Below are 16,754 nucleotides of genomic sequence, written 5' to 3'. Positions count from 1 at the left end.
ATATTTCAGTTACAAACAGTTACATACGGTATGAAATGCTCTTCTTACTTAATGATTAAATATCTAATAACACTAGCGGAAGAGCAAGAAGCTAAAAATCCCAATATTGCTAGTATTATAAAATCAGATTTTTATGTAGACGACCTTTTGACAGGTTTTTAAATTCAAAACAAAAAGCGCGCGAAAGCGTAAACAACTTTTTGAGGTTCTCAAGCGGAGGATTTACATTGCGTAAATTCTATTCAAATGATCCTATGATATTGAGAAATCTACAGGATAATTCAACTACGGGTTCAGTTATTCAATTCGGTGAAACCGAGAAGGCGAAAACTTTGGGAATATTGTACTCCCGCAATCAGATAGTTTTATAGCATGAATTCATCTCTAGGGCATATAATCACAAAGCGAACTTTATTATCGGACATAGTTCAAATTTTTGATCCCTTGGGTCTATTAAGTGCTTGTACAATCATAGCGAAAATTATGTTACAACTATAGCTAGAGCGTCTTTCATGGGATGATCCCATACCTGAACATTTAGAGAAAAATTATTTACAGTTTAGGAATAAACTAGAAAGCTTAAATAATTTAAAAATACCTCGGCATGTTATAATATGTTATTGTGAGGTCAAACTAGAACTTCATGGATTTTGCGACTCCTCAGAAAAAGCATACTGAGCTTGCAGATTCATTAAATCTACCGATTCGTTAGGTAGGTTGTATTCGATTTTATTATGTGCGAAAAGCAAGGTTGCGCCCTTAAAGCTAGTTAGCTTGCCTCGTTTAGAGCTATGTGAAACAGTAATTTTATCGCGTTTGACCAATACGGTCAAAAATTAAGTAAATGTGCAATTTAACACTGGACAAATGTTACCTCTAGACAGATTCGTCGATAGTACTTAGTTGGTTGAAAACATCAGCCAATGTATTAAAGACGTTTGTTAGTAACCGCGTAACAGAGATCCAGGAAGCCACTTTGTTTGCGCAGTGGCGTCATGTGCCAGGCAAGGATAATCCTGCAGGTCTAGTCTCAAGAGGCGTGGAACCAGATAATATAATGGAATGCAACTTATGGTGGCATGGGCCGGAGTGGCTCATGCAAGATAAGTGGCCAAATTTGCAAGTTGCTTCTACTGAAACGAGCGAATCGAGGAAAAACATAAAGGTTTTTACGGCTAAACTTAATGAAACACAGAATACGGAGGTATTTTCATTTGAGCGCTTATCTAATATTTTACGTTTAAAAAGAACCGCTGCATATGTGTTCAGATTCATCCGCATTTGAAAAATAAGGAGAGGACTTCTGAACCCCTTTCTGTGGATGAAATACATTCTGCGTTTAACCGTATTCTAAAACTGTGTCAATCACAGTCATTTTCTAATGATATAAAGCGTTTAAATCAAAAGGGATCTCTCGATAAAAACAGCAAACTCATAAGTTTATCTCCATTTCTTGATGATAAGGGCATCATGAGAGTAGGCGGACGTTTAAAGCATCCGAGTTTGCGGATGACAAAACACATCCCATCATTTTAGCGGCAGATCATTTTGATCATTTTCACAAGGATCTTATGCATGCTGGTCCTCAGTTTTTACTTACAACAATAAGATAAACTTTCTGGCCGTTATCAGGAAGAAATTTAGCGCGACGTACCTTACACAAATATGTAAAATATTTTCGTTTAAAATCTAAATCTATTCAGCCAGTAATGGGAGACCTATTTGCCCAGCGTCTCGCAGGTCGGCCACCGTTTATTGTAACAGGTGTAGATTATGCGGGTCCTTTCTTAATTCGCTATAGAAAGGGTCGAGGTTGTAAACTAATAAAGAGTTACATGTGTCTTTTCATTTTTTTTTGTACGAAGGTCATACATTTAGAATTAGTTATGGAACTGTCTAAGGAATCATTTCTGTTGGCCTTTAAAAGATTTATTGCGCGAAGAGGCAAGCCTCAAAAGATGGTTTCCGATAATGCAACCAATTTTGTAGCAGCTAGTGTGGAGTGAAAAGCGTTAAGAGAATTCTTAGAGCAGCACACTCCGGCGAATGCTTACTAAAGGATAATATTTCGTGGTCTTTTATACCTCCATATTCTCCACATTTGGGCGGACTGTGGGAAAGAACAGTTAAGCATCATTTACATAGAGTTTTGGCAAACACGCACTTAACGTTCGAGGAATTTTATTCGTTGCTTGTCAGATTGAAGCTATAATAAATTCCCGACTGATCCAAATGATCTCTCCCCATCAACTCCTGCACATTTTCTCATCGGACGACCACTTATTACCAATCCAGATCGATATTTGCGTCATAATCCAGTTAATCGCCTCTCAAAATGCCAGCATATTCAGCAGCTTTCTCAGCATATATGGGAACGATGGAACAAAGAATACATCTCCGAACTAGAAAAACGTACCAAATGGACTACTACTAACGGTGAAGTTGCGGAAAACACGTTAGTGCTCATAAAAGAGGACATTTTACCTCCATTAAGGTGGAAGTTAGGTCGCGTGATCGAAATTATACGGGGCAGTGATGGTGTAGCAAGAGTTTGTAAGATAAAGACAGACAGTGGTATCATTACTCGTTCTTTTTTCAAGGTATGTCCTTTGCCCGTTTCGGACTGTATTTCGGACAGACTCGAAGTGAATTTCAAACATTCGAACATTTAGCGTTGGCAGTGTTTGCCAAGGCGGGGGCCATGTTCACACCACTATCTAATTTAAGTTTAATTCATGCATTTTTTCCGATGCTGCAACGCAGCAGTCTAAGCAGATGCAGATGTGTGTCATTGTGAAGATTATAAGAAGAGTCGCTAAAAGAATTTCCAGGCGACATCACTCAAAATACGAACGCGATCGGTGATCCAGCAAGTGTGACGCGAAAAATAATATTATATACATTAGCGGGACGGACGCCAACTGTCTTATATTCATGTATTTATATCTTATTGTGTTAATTCAAACAAAGTCTTTCACACTGAGTTTTTGATTATTTACCAGCGGCACATTCGAACTGCAAATCCAATTACAATAGGTCTAAACTTCATATTTCTTGAGTTAAGTATTCATCTTTTTTCAAATATTTTGATTATTTGCTATCTGCGTATTGCTTGTTAATTCAATGACAAGTAAAGTTTCTTTGTTTTTTTAAGTAAAGTGTCAAAATCGGTTCAAACTTTCTATTTATTGGCAGCTTTTAAAGAAAAATGCACCATGTAAAAAGTTATGAGAACTGAAAGTTAGAGCAGGTCTTTGATTTCTCGACTTTAAAATTTCAATAACTTTTAAACTATAAACTTTTTAGGTATTTTGTCGTTTTTGGAAGTACAGGGAAGGCTGGCAGGCTAAAATTGCGCTGAATATCACTTTTTATTGGCATAGAATATAAAAAATAAAAAAATTTATTAAGGTTATATCGATCTCAAAAAATATAATTAACCCCGCAAAAACCATTTTCGTTAAACTCGCAAAAACTGACAGAAACCTTCAAAAAACTCGTTTTTTGGGGGGTCTAAAAGTGTTTCGTCCAACCCTGAGTTGATCTATTTTGAAGTCTATAAACTGGAGAAAATCCCCAAAAAACTCATAAAAAACAGTTTTTTGGATGGTTTTTTGACGGAAAAATCTGAAAAATCAGAAATTTAGTTTTTGTATAAATATACAAAATAGAACAAAACGAGACCTGCAGCCACCTCCAAGCAAAAGTTATACGCTTTTTCGAAAAAAAATGCATTTTTAGGTTATGTTTACTCAACCTATGGGTCTATAAAAAATAAACAAGATTTGTAAAAGCCTCAACTATGTGTGTATACTTTTTTTGAAATTTTTAAATTGATTATAACCTAACCGAAAAAAAAAAAATAAATAAAAACGAAAATGTGACGTTTTTGGGGGTATTGTTTGGGGGGAGGAGGTGGCTGCTTAAAATTGCCGCCAGTCTTATTTTTTAATAACGTACAATGCAAAAAAATAAGAAATATTTAATTCTGGAGTGTGAGGACATTTTGCCTATCTTAACGGGGGGTACCCTTTGCTAAGTTTTATGTTCATTTTTTATTGTAAATGATTTAATCAAAACTCATAGCAATTCAAGTTGTAATTAAATACAAGGAAATATTTGGTATACAAGTGTTTTGAATAAATTGCTAATTCTTAAATTCTTTATTTGTATGAATGAATTCATCAGAACTGTACGTAGCAAACTACTTCGTAGTTAAATACAACAAATATGTTACATATTGTCTAAATTTTGATACAATTGTTGTATTTCATAGCATCCAACATGAATACATCCCAGAAGTGAAAACCGTTAAATATTCATACCGTTTCTCCAGTGCCTATATAACTATCTTACAAATAGCTTATTTTGGCCTAGAAACTGGAATTTAAGTTAACATTAAGACGTTGTCACGTATATTCACAACTTTAGATGTACCACGAGGTAAATTTATGCTTTTCTCTGATAAACATTTTCTATAAGGAGAAAAGTATTAGTACTTTTCTGCAAAAAGGCTTAAGCTTTTTGGCTTTTGATTGCAATCCAAAAAATAATTTTTTGTTTTATTGCATACGTAGAGGTCTTCGTAGAAAAAAATAACGTTTAAGGAGAAGACGCAGAAAGTTCAACTTAAAGAAATGATAACAAAAAAGACATTTGACAAATTAGAACTATCATAAATAAAATCAAAAGGAACAAATATCAACAACAACAACAAAACAAAAATAGAGATAGGGTTTATTATTCAGGATAAATGTCTACCATAATGTTCATTGTAAAAAGCTACTCTAAGAAGTAATTATCGGATTGCTATAAAGAGTAGTATTTAATAATAATTAATTGTACAAAAACTAGATATATTCCACAAATGTGGCAGTTTCTAATGTTGCGAAATACCTTTGATTATGATTGGCGCAGGCGCAAACGAAATATTAGGAAGTAATAGCTCAAACTAACTGTTTTTAAACCTGCAGAATATTTTATTGTAACCAAACACAAATAGTAAGAATGCTTGACCAAAGGCACAAATTCTAAGTGTACCTTTTGCAGAAGGTTTAACTATGGAGTGAGATTGCATATGTTAAGAAGCATGCTCAATGTGATTATTGGCGGAGCCTTCATCAAATAGTTCAAATTACGAAAGGCCTTGAAGACCATTATAGTGGTAGTCTTGAATTTGTGTTATTTTTTTTGTGCAACACAATGCTCGTCAGCGCCTAGATAATTGTTAAGTAACGGTTTAAACTACATAAGTGAAAGTGTGCTTTTGAGTTTCAATGAATGTGTAACACCGAACTCTAACTCACTATCTCTAACCGTTTATCATTTTTGATGTCAAGCAAATTGTTTGTTTTTTGCTCTGCACAAATATTAGAATCTTGACATATCTAGACTATTAATATTCAAATGAGTGTGCTTGCTGTCACACCTGTCCGATCGATAGTATATTGAAAAGATTTAGAATAGAATCTATATATTACAAGTATTATAAGACAAATTGATATAATAATACTGTCTTGTAGAAAAAACAAATTTTAATCGAATATATGTGTTTATATTACATGCATTTCTTTCAGAAATCCGTTTATTATGCTCCTACTGTAGCCTGTATCCAGAAAATAAAAAAAACAATACACAAAATTCTTATAGTGTTAGTGCTGACTGGATCGGAAACATGGACCTAAGGTCAGAGGAAAACTCCAAATACAAACACATATCTGGTAGTAAAGACGTGGCAACTCCCATAAAAATAGAAATACTAAGATGGACAGGAATCTAGCAAGATCTCAGCATAACAACCCTCCTAGACGAATACTTATGTCATAATTTTACCGTCATAATTTAAAGTGGTTATCTTTCAATGACCAATCACATGCTATCATTTGTTTTCTGACTCCAAAAGCGCACTTCAAAAGTATTGACAATTGAATAATTCACACAATACTCCAAGATATACCTATGGAACAAGCAGGATATCAGTGAAACCGCAGCTGCACACATTAAGTCCTAACACTAACTAACTACGTAGAAACGGGCTTTCAAAACCAAGAAAAAATGTCTGTACTGTTTTCACAAATTTATTAGCAGCGTACGATACCGTGTGATAATAACAAGTAGTATAGAAATTTATAAGAGCGATTCTATGCAGAAAAAAGACAGATGTCGGCAATGCTTTTCTACGCAACAGATGTTTTTAAGTCATCATATGTAATAAGACTAGTACCGAAGTGAAACTAAGCAATGGCGTTCCGGAAAGATCGGTGATGGCTCCCCTCACTCTTTAGTCTTTACATAGCAGGCATGCCTTAAATAACATCAAAAATTTTGGATACGCACACAACTGGGTGCTTTTTACGAGCCATCAAAAATTAGAGACTGGTGAGAAAATTTGAACAAATGATCTGGTTACCCTCGGTAGATATTTCCACCGCTGCAGATTGCAGCCCAATGTCACCAAGACGTAAGTTACATGCTTTTATTTAAACATTAGGGTGGTCAACTACCAATTAATAATTAACTTTAATGACAGACTTCTCAGACACACTAAATATCCTAAATATCTAGGTGTGACACCTGATAGAACGCTAAGCTTTAAAGAACATTTTACAAAGATGACCACATGGCGTTATTTAGTGACTTTACTTAGATTGACAGTACTGGGACTGGCGTGGCTCAATAATAACCCGGACACCAAATGTGTTCACGTTCAACTACCCTCTCCTTAATTAATGAGATCCTATTATTAAGATTTTGTGTAGTTTTGGCTCTTTTTAATGTATTTTGATGGTTGGTGTTTCATTGGAAGTTCCCCCCCCCCCTCAAGTTGAAAGTTCTCCTCACAAGGCAAATGTCTAGATCCGCCACTTATATCAGGCACAATCAAGGCCACGCTAACGTATAGGCTACCAGCACTGTGCCATATAGCCACCGTTGAAAAATATAGAAAGTTTCAAGATGGCAGACTTCGCTGGTAGAACTTCTCAAAATAGGTGAAACACAACTTCAATGGAACACAAAAAGAAATATGGAGAATGATCAGAGGACAAAGAAAGAGGATGAACGAAATAATAAAAACTAAACACGTACAGAAGGAAATATGGGCAGACTACTTTCGATCCCTGTTTGCCAAAGTTGACGATACTGAACCACCAACAATAGACGTGACGACAAAAGAAGAAATAAATATTCAAGGAGGAAGAGGTAAAGAAAGCATTAACAACATTAAAAAAAAAGAAAATTACCAGGAAAGAACTAAATACCAAACGAACTCCGAAGTACGGAGTAGCAGATCTGACCAAACAACTATTAAAACTAATCCAAAGAATATTCCTAAAAATGGAGAACAAGCATCCTCATACCTCTCTTAATAAAAATTAAGTAGTGCTATTTACTGCTTTTAATGTATTATTCTCTTTGTTTATATAAAAAAACTAACCTGTAATTTAGTCATACGCTAAATAATAATTAATGAAGAATGCAGCTAGAATTATTACATTATTAGAAGAGTATATAAGGTATGTTAATTAAAAGTATGGTTTATTCCACTTATTATAATGTAAAAATGCTACAAGAAAATGATTTCAAAACCATATCTCGTAATCTCAAGGTTTGATCTCATACTCATAAATATATTCGATGCATTTAGATGTACATATTAGCAAGTGATTTCAAATATCTAGATTATAGACGTAATTGCTGAAAAGATCATGTTGATATCAATTAAGTCAGCGTTTCTCAACCTTTTACCAGTTGCGACAAAATTTTATATAATTATTTTCACCGCGCCCCCCCTCATACAATAAAAATATATGAATCCAGGACCGATTTTCGGTCCACTACCCCCCCTCGGGGGACCACTACCCCCCGAGGGGGGGTAGTGGTACATGAACTTTTTTCGGATTTTTTTAAGGCATTTTTCACACACAAGTGCCATAAATACAATCAAACCTTATCGTTATTAAAGTATATTTATTTGTCAAATTTTTTAGCCAGTCTCTCTGGATCCCCCTTGCACTAACCTTACAGTAAAACCTTAATTACCAAATTACCGAGAATAAGTAAATTTATTGATATGTGGCAACACCAATCCAGAACCAATCGTCTCTCTTCGCGAGAAGTTCCGAGTTCCGAGTTCTCCTCTCTCCTCCTCAGACCCAGACCTTAGTCACAGTATATTGCTTAAAAAGAATTCTTTTTAAGCAATATACTGTGCCTTAGTCGAGTCAGTTTAGTCAGTCCTTCTGCACCTGTTAAATTTATTGTGAATGTTTATGTTGTAGTTTGCGTGTATTAATTGCAGTTCACGGTATTAAAATATTTCAAGCAGTAGGTAAATATACATAAATTTATACAAAATCATGGATAAATTTGATATTTGTCATTTGATACTAGTGAAGAATCAACTAGGCGAGAGTGGTTCCAAAAATAAAATCAAGAAAATATTCTCAAGATTACTTAAATTGTTTACTGAAGTAAATGAAGAAGAACGGCCTTTATGTATCATTTGGTCAAAAATTTTAGCAGCCTACAGCATGAAACCAAATAAACTTAAAAGACATTTGGAAACGCTTCATAGTGAGTGCATTAATCAACACCGAGAATTCTTCGAGTTAAAATTAAAATCACATGAAAAACAAAAATCATTTTTAAAAAAAAACTTTGACTGGGAATGAAAAAGCTTTACTTGCTTCTTATAAAATCTCCCATCAAATAGCTAGATGTAAAAATCCTCACACTAGTCTATACCTCTATCAAATGATACTGTTGCCCGTCGAACTTGTGATATAGCTGAAGATGTACAGGATCAACTACTCGAGAAGTTGCGCGACAAGCTGTTTTCGATTCAGCTTGATGAGGCAACAGATAGCAATAATGATTTTGTGATGGCATATCATTAGTAGAAGAAGTACTTTTTTGCAAACCAATAGAACTGAAAGCAACGTCGCTCGCATTATTTGCTATCTTAAACGATTATATAAATGAAGCAAAAATAGAGTGGAAGAATTGCGTCGAAATATGCACAGATGGTGCTCGTGCAATGTCCGAAAAATTTCATAGTCTACAAGCGCTTGTAAAACAAAAGTCTCCAATGTGTATATGGACACACAGAGAAGCTCTGGCTTCCAAAGAAATGTCTCCTGGCCTGAATAGTGTGTTAACAACGGTTGTAACAGTAGTTAATTACATAAAAATGAGACCTTTGAAAACCACAATCTTTTCTGCACTTTATAAAGACATGGGTGCATTACATTCAGCATTATTATTTTATTGTGAGGCAAGATGGTTATTACGTGGGAAATTTTTAGAACGTGTTTTTGAATTAAGACATGAAATCGCTATTATTCTAGAAGAAGAAAATAGACCGGAAGCCGAGATGTTTCGATATACTAAATATTTGAGAAACTAAATATTTTGAACATTCAGCTTCAAGGAGTCAATACACATATATTGGTTACGAGTGATAAAGTTAATGGTTTTTGTAAAAAATTGGAATTGTGGAGCAGAAATTTAAAGCAAAAAAACCAAGAAATGTTTGCAAATGTGGATGAATGTATTAAAACTTACAAGTTTGAAGAACAACACGTGAAAGTTGTTTTTGTAACCATTGAAAATCATTTAGCGATGCTAACTAAAAATTTTAAAAGATATTTTTTTACTGACGACAAATTAATATGTAGTTACGAGTGGGTTAGGAATCCGTTCCAAATTACACCGGAAGGGCTCTCTACTGCCGAAGAAGAAACCTTCATTGACTTCACGGCAAATGATGAAATCAAGAAACAGTTTAATAATAAATCCCTCTTTGAATTTTTGGCAGGAGTAAATGATGAGTTTTCTGCACTGAAAACCAGAACGTTCCGTATACCATTGCCGTTTTCAACATCCTACCTTTGCGAAACAGGATTTTCTGCGGTGGCTGCTTTGAAGACCAAATATAGATCGCAGCTAAATATAGAAAAAGAACTGAAAACGTCTATTTCTAATATTACACCCCGTTTCGATAAACTTTGCTCTACAAAACAAGCTCAAGGAAGTCACTGATTTATTATTACACTTGTTCATAATTTAGTGTTCAGTGCTCTTTATAATTATACCTGTTATATCAGTGTTCATGTGTGTTTTATTTTTTATTTTGTAAGAATTTTGTTTTGCTTTGATTTTAGTAAATTAGTTAATGTTGTTGATGTTTTTTTTTCGAATAGGCTCACGCCCCCCCCCCCATTAATAATACGGCGCGCCCCACAGGTTGAGAACCACTGAATTAAGTCATAGACTAAAATCATAAGAAATATAAATGATCGTCAAACCGATTCAGTTTCTCAAAATAAAGACCAGTTCTAGTGGACACCACATTAGTATCTCGCCCTTTATTTTAAAAACCTTTTCCAAAGTAAGAATCAATATTATGCTTACATAATAAAGGACAAAAGCTTTTTGGGGTTTAGTATAACAGGAGCCAACTTAAGGGCTAAAAAAACTTTTAAAAGTTTTGGGAAAGAAATGGTTAAGGATCAGAATAATTCGTCACCACAGCGACATAAAAGTGCTTTCAATTTGTTTTAAAAGTAATCCGTTTTAATTATACATTCATTGCCAGCTGAAAAAACAAGAGGTAGTAGGACAGAATTAAGTTTATTGATGGTAGGTTTTTTACTAAAATAAAATTGTACTTTTCTATTAAGGATATATATAGACATAAGTTACCTGAAAATTTATTGTAATGCTCTGTATTATAGTGTCTGCATAAACATAAAATTATTGAAGAAATGAAAAAATTTAAAAATTAAGTAAAGTATTCAGTTATAATATAACGCAAGTTGACAGTTCCAGTAGCTAAACAAATTAATTCTTTTTAATAATTTTTAATAATGATACATTAATAAAAATGAACAATAATTATTCTATAAATTAAATCTAATACATATAATAATACTAATACATAGAATTATATTGTTGCGAAGTTCATTTTTATTAATGTATCAAAAAAAAATTATTAAAAAAAAAATTTATTTTGTTTAAAGAAAATTTCTATTTTTGTTGTGTTTGGTATTATCAGGAAAAAGTTTGTATAAAAGATAATATTTAAAAAAATGTACAGAAAGACTTAAAATCAGTTTTTCTGTCATTTTAAATCGCAATATAAATAGAAGGCGTCATACTATGACTAACAAAGGAAGCCAGGATTATTAAAATAAAAAAATGTATTGATAGATTGGGCAACAGCCATACCACACTGAATATACCGGAAGTTAAGCAGTATCGGTTGCGGTTATTTCTTGGATGAGTGACTGGGAACAAGACATGCTGTTGCCATGTGAAACGTTCCTTTTCAGAAACGGCTAATGTGTATTCTGTTGGTCTGAGAATAGGTTGTTATCTATTGTTCATACCCCTTAGTGGTAAGAGTGGTTCACCTTAAACATTTTTTTTATTTTGTAATCAATTTTTTTTGTTTTTCGGAACGACCAACGTTCTTGATAACTGGTCCTCATAAGACAACTAACTCTCACTTATGGCTCCACGTGCCACACCCCGGGCAACTGTGTTGGTCTGCAGGCTAAACTAAGTGAGGGTAGCCAGATGTGGCGAAAATTCCACCGAGCAATTGCCGGTATAACCAATCCTCCGTTTACTGGCCAACAGCTTCGGTTAGAGGAGCTAGTAAATGGTAGGGCGCCCCTTTGTCCTAGAGTTGGGGAACCGGCTTCAAAGGCGTAAGAACCGTGGAAGCGGTCAACGGCATAGAGATGAGGAAGAAATATTCCAAAGAAAACATCAGAATAGGCACATGGAACGTGAAAACCATGGCACAGAAAGGTAAAATTCATAATGCAATACAAGAAATGAAATATTCTGGGAATAAGTAAAATGCGTTGGCCAGGTTGAGGAACCGCGAATATGGGGGTTTACTATTCTGGAACAGATAACGGCAAACATAAATTAGGTGTCGGCATTATATTGACAAAAAAAGTAACAAAATCTATTAACAACTTCATCCCAATCTCAGCAAGGGTGGTGCTCATGCAACAAAAAGCAAGATCAATCGACATCAATATAATTTAAGTCTTAACAGAAAGAACACAAGAGGAGCTAGAAGAACTATATCATAGCATTAATAAAGTCGTGAAAAGGTTGAAAAATCAAGACCTAACAATTGAGTGACTTCAACGCCTAAGTTGGGGCCAGCAAAACATCATCTGCAGTTGGACCATTTGGTCTAGGAAACCGGAACGATTGGGGAAATACATTGGAGATTTTTGCGGAAGCAGCAAATCAATTACTAATAATTAACACCTGGTTTAAATAACACCCAGGAAAACTATACACCTGGAAATCTCCACAGGATTATGTGTGAAGGATTGTAAGAAATGAGATTGATTACATGCTAGTAAATAAGAGATATAGGTGAACACTGCAATACAAAACTGCTAAAATGCAGAAATGCAGGAACTAAAGACGAAAGTCTGACCATCATACAAGAAACAGTGAGAGAAATAAAAGAACAACATCTGAAAAAAGATACAGAGAAACTGAAATCGTGGATGACCGATGAAATACTTGAACTTATGGATCAGAAAAAAAAAACAAAAAAAATAGCTCCAAGAATATAAGAAAATACATACCATCGTCAGAAGAAAAATAACAGAAGCCAAAGAGAAACAAAAAACAGAACAATGTCAAAAAATATAGGAGTATCAGAGTCAATATGATAACTTCAATGTTCATCGAAAGATGAAGGAAATAGCTGGAAAGTTCCGAAAACGCAACAGCGGAAAAATAACAGATGATAAGGGCAATCTTGCCATAACCAAAGAAGATAAAAAAAAGTATGGGAAGAATACTTGGAGAAACTTTTCCATGACCTTAGAACAATACAAGAGCCCACCATTGAAGAAAATTTAGGGTCCGAAATCCTACCAGAATAAATAACGGCAGCCGTCAGACAAATGAAGGATGGAAAGGCACCGGGACTTGATGAAATTCCTTCAGAACTGCTGAAGCTATTAGATGCAGAACAAATAAAAATTATAACTGAAATATTTAATGAAATATACAAGGCAGAAAACATACCAGTAGAGTGGCTCAAATCAGAGTTCGTACCATTGCCCAAAAAACCGGGAGCAAAAGTTTGTGAAGACTATAGGACCATAAGTCTAATGAGCCATCTGCTGAAGCTGTTTTTAAAATTAATCCACAAAAGAATTTACTGGAAACGCGAGGAACAAATTGGAAGTGTTGAAGAGGACAGAGATTGATAAATGAGACTTAAAAATAATAGCTAACCTGTATTGGAATCAATTAGCGGTGCTTAGAGTAGATAAAAAATATACAGATCAGGTCAAAATCTTAAGGGGAGTGAGACAGGGGTGCATAATTTCACCACTGATATTCAATCTGTACTCGGAGCACATTTTTGAAGAGACTCTAAAAGATATTGATTAAGGCATCTCAATAAATAGAGTCAAGCTCAATAACCTGCGGTATGCAGATAATACAATGTTTTTCAATACCATAGAAGGGCTGCAAAACTTAATGAACAAAATAACGGAAACACGTAGAACATATGGACTGGATATAAACACCTGCAAAACCAAGCTAATGATCATCGGCAAGAAAAACATAACTGGAGCAAATCTGCATGTAAACCAAATAAGAATTGAACGTGTCTCACAGTACAACTGCTTGGGAACTATAATCAATGAGTCGTGGGTCAATATCCAAGAGATTAAATGTCGCATCGGAAAGCCAAAAAGTGCATTCTTGACTATGAGCTCTGTGTTCAAGAGCCATGACATCACCCTAGAAACAAAAATAAGGCTCCTTAAATGTTACGTGTACTCAGTGCTTCTGTACGGAGTAGAAACGTGGATATTGAAGGCGGAAACTCTATCTAAACTTCAGGCTTTTGAGCTATGGTTATACAGAAGGATCTTGAAGATACCATGGACAGACAAAGTCACCAATGAAGAAGTACTGCGGAATATGAACACAACCAGGGATTTGGTCAACATCGTGAAGGACCGTAAGTTGTAGTATTTGGGACATTTAATGAGAAATCAAGGCAGATACGAGATACTCCAATGCATTTTGCAAGGTAAAATTGAAGGAAAAAGAACCGCAGGACGAAGAAGAATATCTTGGCTTGCTAACCTGAGAGCATCGTATAGAAAGACCTCATCACAGCTATTCCGTATGGCAATAAACAAAGTCATCATAGCCAGAATTATCGCCAACGTTCGAAACGGACATGCACCCTCAGAAGAAGAAATCTAATGTACAAGTTCGTTGGAAATGCCGGTCAACTTTGACCGGTTGTTTCTCAGGAATCACTGCTCGTGATTCAACTTTTTTATTTTAAAACAAGTGTCTTGCCGTGTCTTTATCAACATTGTTTTCTGAGTTTAATTTAAATTAATAGTTACCTTGATATTCTATTTGTTTATAAGCCAAAACATTGTTTTTAATTTAATAAAATTCCTGAACCCGTCCCAACTAATCCGATCTTAAGTCTATAAACTAAATTAGAAAGATGGAGTACATTTTTATGAGTTAAAAAATTGACAATCTAATTTTTATTGTACGAAATTTTAAAGAATTTCAATTTTAAAAAAATTTTAGATCGCAAAATTATTATGCGAAATCTGTTACCTAAATCAATTTTAATAAAATTCAGTGACCTATTTTATTATAATATCAAGATTTTTTAGTCGAATTATGAAGGTCCTAAATATAATCTAAGTGGTTAAAAAACAATAAATAAAAAAGGCTTGTTTCCCTATTATTTGTATTTATTGCTATTTTGCAGCAAAGGTAATAAGTTTAAAATTTTTTACCAGCCGCAGCTTAACATTTTTTATTATCGCTATTTTATTTTTTTACGACTTTGCTCCAAAATGAATCGTTTTAAAGTTATAAGCAAGAAAATTAGAAAAAAAACGTTGTTTTTATTAGTTTTTAAATATTTCAACTTTTTTATTAATATTTCTATCCTATTTGACAGGAAGAATTAGTTTACTAAAGTTATCACACAATTTTTCCTGTGAAAATCAGAATGCCACCTCTCACATCGAAAGGTAGTTGTTTTTTTATAGATCCGCACTGGTTTATATGATTATATATGTAAGTGATTATTGTAAACTGTAATAAAAGCCTTATAATCAAACCATTTCTTTCCAAACTGCCACCTAATGCAACAGTCAAACTATTCAGATAGACCATCCCTTCACCCTTCACAAGGCTGCTGATGTTGTGTTTGTTAACATACTATTTTAATTAATTAAGCATTTAGTAGATAATTCCAAATGACTCAATTTGTAAAAAACGGCCCGTCGGTCAACCGTTTCAAAAACAGCACCAAAGTCCACAAAAATGTCTAAACATTTGTACTCCCTGTGCATGTTGAATTTTTACTATATTTTCGAGATTAAAAAATGTTGTCTATAGTTGAATAACCTATTCTGGATCCTACCTGGGAAGTCATTTATAACGTTATTATTTTGTACCCACGAGATAAGTCTTTTCAAAGTCAATGCCGCAATGAGTTTGGTTATTGCATTTAAGAAACTAATGCTTCGATAACCTTCTGCATTTTTCGTGTTTCCCTTCTTATGAAGAGGGAAATTTTAGCCTTAGTTTATGTAGTCCAAAACTGTTTTTAAATAAACAGTTGACAAGTTTTTCTGCGGCTATGTAATCTTATTTCACCCTCTCATGGATTCAAAAGCCAGATTACCGTATTTATATTATTTTAATCCCTGCAGAAAACCTCATACGTAAATAATCCATTTATTTCAGGAAAGCCTGCTAAACTTAAGAGCGCTTCCGTAGTGTTATCGCTTATCCTTTTAAATGGTATTTTTGTATTATCAAGCATCACCCTTAATTTTCCTTCTTTCTTCGCTATCCCACTTACAAAACGTTACTCATGTAATCCTGTCGAGCAGGCCAGGTGAACCAAAATAAACACAGAATCGCAGGCGGCTTGGAACTCTTCTCTATACGCGCACATTTCAAGTTGGCTAACATAACACGCTCTGGTGGGCAAAACATTGAGCGAGTGTGGTGCTAGCAAAATGAGAAGCTAAGAGAAAGAGACAGAGGATTAGGGCACACATAGGAAACTGACGTATGCGTGTGTATCAACGTGTTGACACTTTTGCGGTCGGTATTCACACGTTCAGGGCCGCTTTTATTACAGCCTATATTTTTGATATAATAACTACGACCTGTTTGGAGAAAGTCGATAGCATTCGTAATCAAAACATCGAGGTAATGCGTTTCATCCAACATAAATAATTCAAATACAATATTATTCTAACACCGAGTTGCGGCGTTTTTTGCGACAGGAAATTAATTTATTTTCAACATCGTATTGTCCGTTTTTATGAAAGTATCAAATAAAGAAATTTAGTATTAATGAATTGTTTTTAGACACAGCGTAAAGCGAAAAGAATTTTTTTAAACAAATAATTATAAAAATCAAATTTATAGAAGGCACAGACAATTTTTTTATATAATAATAGTTTTTTTGGATCATTTTGAATAATAAAGGTCTCCTGCAATTTTTCTATAGAGCTTAGGGCAGCCCGAGAGCAATCCCAGTCATTAGCGCTTCATTAAAAATAAATTAACGATGTCTTAAAATAAAATTAGCTCCAAAATATCCATCTAGAACTAATAGAAGGTTTGAACTTAAATTTAAACACCTGGTGTTCTCAAAGATAATCTTTTTACTTGTGGTTTTGAGCTTCACT

General features: G+C 34.3%; 2 protein-coding genes across 2 annotated transcripts in view; both read left to right on the top strand.

Annotated features, from left to right (window-relative positions):
- LOC140448094 (probable G-protein coupled receptor CG31760) overlaps nt 1-16,754 on the top strand; it is a 412,547-nt gene that overhangs the window by 60,891 nt on the left and 334,902 nt on the right. The gene's annotated exons all lie outside the window — the stretch shown is intronic.
- LOC140449139 (zinc finger BED domain-containing protein 5-like) lies at nt 9,529-10,041 on the top strand. The gene has a single exon (XM_072542287.1). The coding sequence runs from the start codon at nt 9,529-9,531 to the stop codon at nt 10,039-10,041; it is 513 nt and encodes a 170-aa protein (XP_072398388.1).

The sequence above is a fragment of the Diabrotica undecimpunctata genome, chromosome 8 (assembly GCF_040954645.1).
Source record: "Diabrotica undecimpunctata isolate CICGRU chromosome 8, icDiaUnde3, whole genome shotgun sequence".
NCBI classification, from domain to species: Eukaryota; Metazoa; Arthropoda; class Insecta; order Coleoptera; family Chrysomelidae; genus Diabrotica; species Diabrotica undecimpunctata.
The sequence above is the reverse complement of the archived record's forward strand: the minus strand, read 5'-3'. Positions and strand labels throughout refer to the sequence as shown.

Excerpts from the sequence above, each read along its gene's own strand:
- LOC140449139 (XM_072542287.1), top strand. The coding sequence starts at position 9,529 with ATGTTTGCAAATGTGGATGAATGTATTAAAACTTACAAGTTTGAAGAA.